We start from the raw sequence: 3,868 nt of genomic DNA, 5'->3' as shown, positions 1-3,868 counted from the left end.
ATAAAAAAAAAACCCATCCCCAAAAGGAATCGCAAAAATTAAATCTAAAAAATCCCCCCCCCCCAAAAAAAAAAAAAACAGAATTTGTTGCTTCACTGAAGAAGAGGAAAAAAATATCGGTAATAATACAGCTAAAAAATGTAAATATGTATATATTTTTGCAGTATCGCTACATAACCTTGCTACGTTTCCAAATCAGCCTCCACATCAAATGCGCAGAGTAAAGAGCCCAGTGGAAAATGATCCTGTCTCCCTGCTCTAACGTGGATCCACAAAGTTGTAGGCCATGTTGTTGTGTCTCTCCCATTGTCCGCGTCCCCCTCCCCGATGCACGTCCCTCTGCTCCACGACCTCCCCCCCGCTTTACGCTCCAGACTCGTGATTGGCGGAGACGCCGGGGCTTTTGTCGTCACAGCCTCGGCGCCCATTCATCAGCGGACTTGGGCGTTGTACTCCGCATCTCATTTGCGGCGGGGCCAATTTCTCCCCATCTACAAACTCTGCTCGAGGAAAAAAAAAAAAAAAAAAGAAAAAAAAAAAACCCGGATTTCTTTTGCGCCTTCGTTACATTTTCTCCCCCAAGTGCTCATTACTCTCATTGCGGTCTCACTTTTTATTTTGGATTTCAGGCTTATTTCTCCGTTTGTTTCGCGCAAAGAAGGCAAAGCGGCGTGCCTTAAATTTTGTTTCGGGAGGAAGCTTGCGGTCTTTGTTCATTCATTTGATCGGTTGGGTTCCTTTGTTGGAACAAAAAGCATGGGAGCGCAAATCTCCAAAACCGCTGGAAAAGACGAAGCCGCGGTGGAAAAGCCCGCAGAAGGAGCAGCTGTTGCATCGAAGGCGAACGGACAGGTAAATAAGCCTTCTTGAATTATTAAATTCTTAATTGCCCACACGGAATTTCGCCTCAATTTAGCAATGTGTTGCGTCAATGGCGTGCTCCATGTTCCCCCGTAGCGCATCCCCACGCTCACCGGCATTCAGGGAAAGTGGCACATGCGCTTATATTCTCCATGCTGCCGTTTGGTTATTTTACGAAACCGTTCAAGAACCGGAATTTAATCGGGATGCTTTTTAATTAGTTCTAAAAGTCATCGTCCTGTGCAGCTTTGAAGGCGTTTTGATTTATTCTTTTTTTTTTTTTCGTTAAATGTGCATAAGTCAGGTTTGTTAGAGTTGGAGGTTTTGCATAGTGTGAGAGGATAATTTAAAGTCTGGCTTTTCTGTTTTTGTGGGACTGTGTCCAGCAGGGGTTTGTGGTCGCCCCTCACCGTGGCAAGGCCATTTTAAAAAACGGTACCACGCCTTTGTTGCCAGGTTCAAGAAAAGAAACGTGTTTTTGCATAAATGAACGTCTTAGACTTAATAAATTCTAATAGCATTAAGGTTGAAATGTATGAAGCGCTCAAAGACTTGGTTAATGCATATCGATTTAGCTGGTTTATGGTAGAAATTTTTTATTTATTTTTTTAAAATCTCAAATTCCTATGTTGTTTCTACAGACTGAACGCCCTCTAGTGGGGTCCCGGCTTTATTGCAGTTTAAAAACCCGAGCCTACTGCTAAAAGCCAGACATGTGTCGTCATTCTCCTAGTAACAGATGTCTATGCAATTTTCTTTTTCTTTTGATGGGCTGTGTGGGTGGTTTCTGTTGAATACTTTCAGTTTTGGAATTTGGTTTATATCCAACGGTGTTCAAGATTTTTACAAAGAGGTTTTCTGGTATCTTCTTCACTAACATACAGTCTAACGTGCTCTTAAATAACGCAGTGATTTGGACCTTTTTGACTTCTTTCTAGGAGAACGGCCACGCCAAGACTAACGGAGATGCCTCTCCTGCTGCAGAGGATGCCAACAAAGCCGACGTGCAGGCCAATGGAAGCACTCCCACCGAAGAGGTGCCAAAAGAAGAAGGTGAGAAAGTAGAGGACGCCGAGGCCCCAGGAGACAAGGAGGCATCCACCACAAACGGAGAGACCTCTGCCAAGCCAGAGGAAGGTGCCCCGTCCACCAGCGAGGACGGCAAGCAGAAGAAAAAGCGGTTCTCCTTCAAGAAGCCCTCCTTCAAGCTCAGTGGCTTCTCCTTCAAAAAGACCAAGAAGGAGTCCGAAGAGGCAACCAAGGAGGGGGCGTCCGCTGGGGCAGAACCGGCCGAAGGCGAGAAGTCCACCGAAGCCCCCGCAGAGGAGACCGAGCCGGCTGAGGCGAGCGGAGGGGAAGTCAAGGAGACTGCAACCGAAGAGGTGAAGGCGGAGGAGCCGAAGGCAGAGCAAGCAGCCGAAGGAGAAGAGAAGCCGGCCAAAGTTTCTCCAACTGAGCCAGAGGCGGCAGCCAGTCCGGAGGCTGCCGCTGCCGCCGAGTAAACCCCATCCCCCCCAACCCCCAGTTGAACGACGCACCGGAATGAAGGAGACGATGTAGCCTGTCTGAAGGAACATGAGGACTTGTCTAAAACCAGGGAATTTGTTTTTCTTTTTGTTAATTTTTTCTTTTTTAATTTTTTTTTGTATATGTTTACTACTCTGCAACCATCTCATCCATAATGACTGCAAAGTCCCGAGCAGTGATGGACAGGAGGTGGAGCAGAGAGTGATGCCCCTCACTGCTTCTTGGTGCTTGCATTTGTAACATGGGTGAGTGTGATAGTGCAAAATGTGAGTGGATTTTGTTAAGTTTTTTTTTTTTTTTAAGGTAATACCATCACAACATTACTGAATCTTTTTTTTTTTCTCCATATATTTAATCAAAGTATTTGGTGCTGGGCAATTGGATGTAGCAGCTCAAGCTGTCTCTGCAAGATCTGACACGTTGTGATATTTAAAGGGGATGTCCTTAAGCGAGTCTTAAGTTGTCATTGCAGTGTACAGTTGTTTACAACTCTCTAAGCTCAACGCTCCTGTGAACACAAACCATTCCTGAAATAGATTTAGCCGTCAAAACGATGATTGGTGCTCACCACCTTCCATTAGGTTCCACTGTTTCAAAATTCTGTAGTAATGCACGTTGTATAGACTTTGATATTACTGGTTTTATGGCTGAGATGTACCTAATGACTGAAGTTTTTAACTGATTACCCATTGTAAATGAAGTTTTTCTTTTTTCTTTTTCTTTTTTTTTCACCATTTGTAAGATTGAATAAAATTGGGAGATGTTTTAAGCAGACTTTTGCATTAAGCTGTGATGACTACAACACCACTCTGAATCCACAAGTCAAAAGCACACAAAGTCAGGATTTTAGACGCTGTTCTCTACCGGCTTCTCTTTCTGTATATAACGAGGCTCACATTTTTTCAGTATGGAATGTAACATTGCCTGCAAAAACTGGTAACAAGGTGTTGAGTTTGTTTCCTGTGAATTCTGAAGAATAAAGCGATGAAGTGTGAATTGGCACTGTGAGCTTTTTTTCACATAATGCACTACAGATAAAGTAGGGATGTGGGGTGGGGGGCACCCTGAGCAACAACCTGAATGGACATTACTCAACAGCTCCCTCTTGTGGACGTCTTAAGACTTGTAGGGAGATTTTATTTTGAACATTTAAACTGCGCTTCAAATCTAATAATGTAGTTAAGCAAACACAATTATTGACTTTTCTAAGCTAGTCAATGTGGTCGCTACACAAGTACATTTGGTTTTAATTGGAATTTTTAAGTTTTTTTATTAAGTAACCTGCTGGTTCATAATTAGTGACTTAAACTGTGAAAGTGAAATGTGATTTTACAGAGCTAACACTTAAATTGGCAGCAATTAAAATCTAAATTGAATAAAATTCTAACAAGTTAGAATTTGTAACATTTTTGAAAGTATATATTCTCTATGAAATTGGACAAATTTTTTGGCACTAGGTACCATTTTATTGAACAGGAAA

At 42.8% G+C, this 3,868-nt stretch overlaps 1 protein-coding gene across 1 annotated transcript; it reads left to right on the top strand.

Moving 5' to 3' along the window:
• Positions 1–453: 453 nt before the first annotated feature.
• On the top strand, positions 454–3,384 carry marcksb (myristoylated alanine-rich protein kinase C substrate b). Its single transcript, XM_015019333.1, has 2 exons — positions 454–852; positions 1,800–3,384. Exons 1-2 carry the CDS (start codon positions 757–759, stop codon positions 2,361–2,363), a joined length of 660 nt encoding a protein of 219 aa, XP_014874819.1. The 5' UTR covers positions 454–756; the 3' UTR covers positions 2,364–3,384.
• Positions 3,385–3,868: the final 484 nt, after the last annotated feature.

Source organism: Poecilia latipinna, unplaced genomic scaffold, assembly GCF_001443285.1.
Source record: "Poecilia latipinna isolate Pla-1442-1.1 unplaced genomic scaffold, P_latipinna-1.0 Scaffold2414, whole genome shotgun sequence".
NCBI lineage: Eukaryota > Metazoa > Chordata > Actinopteri > Cyprinodontiformes > Poeciliidae > Poecilia > Poecilia latipinna.
The sequence above is the reverse complement of the archived record's forward strand: the minus strand, read 5'-3'. Positions and strand labels throughout refer to the sequence as shown.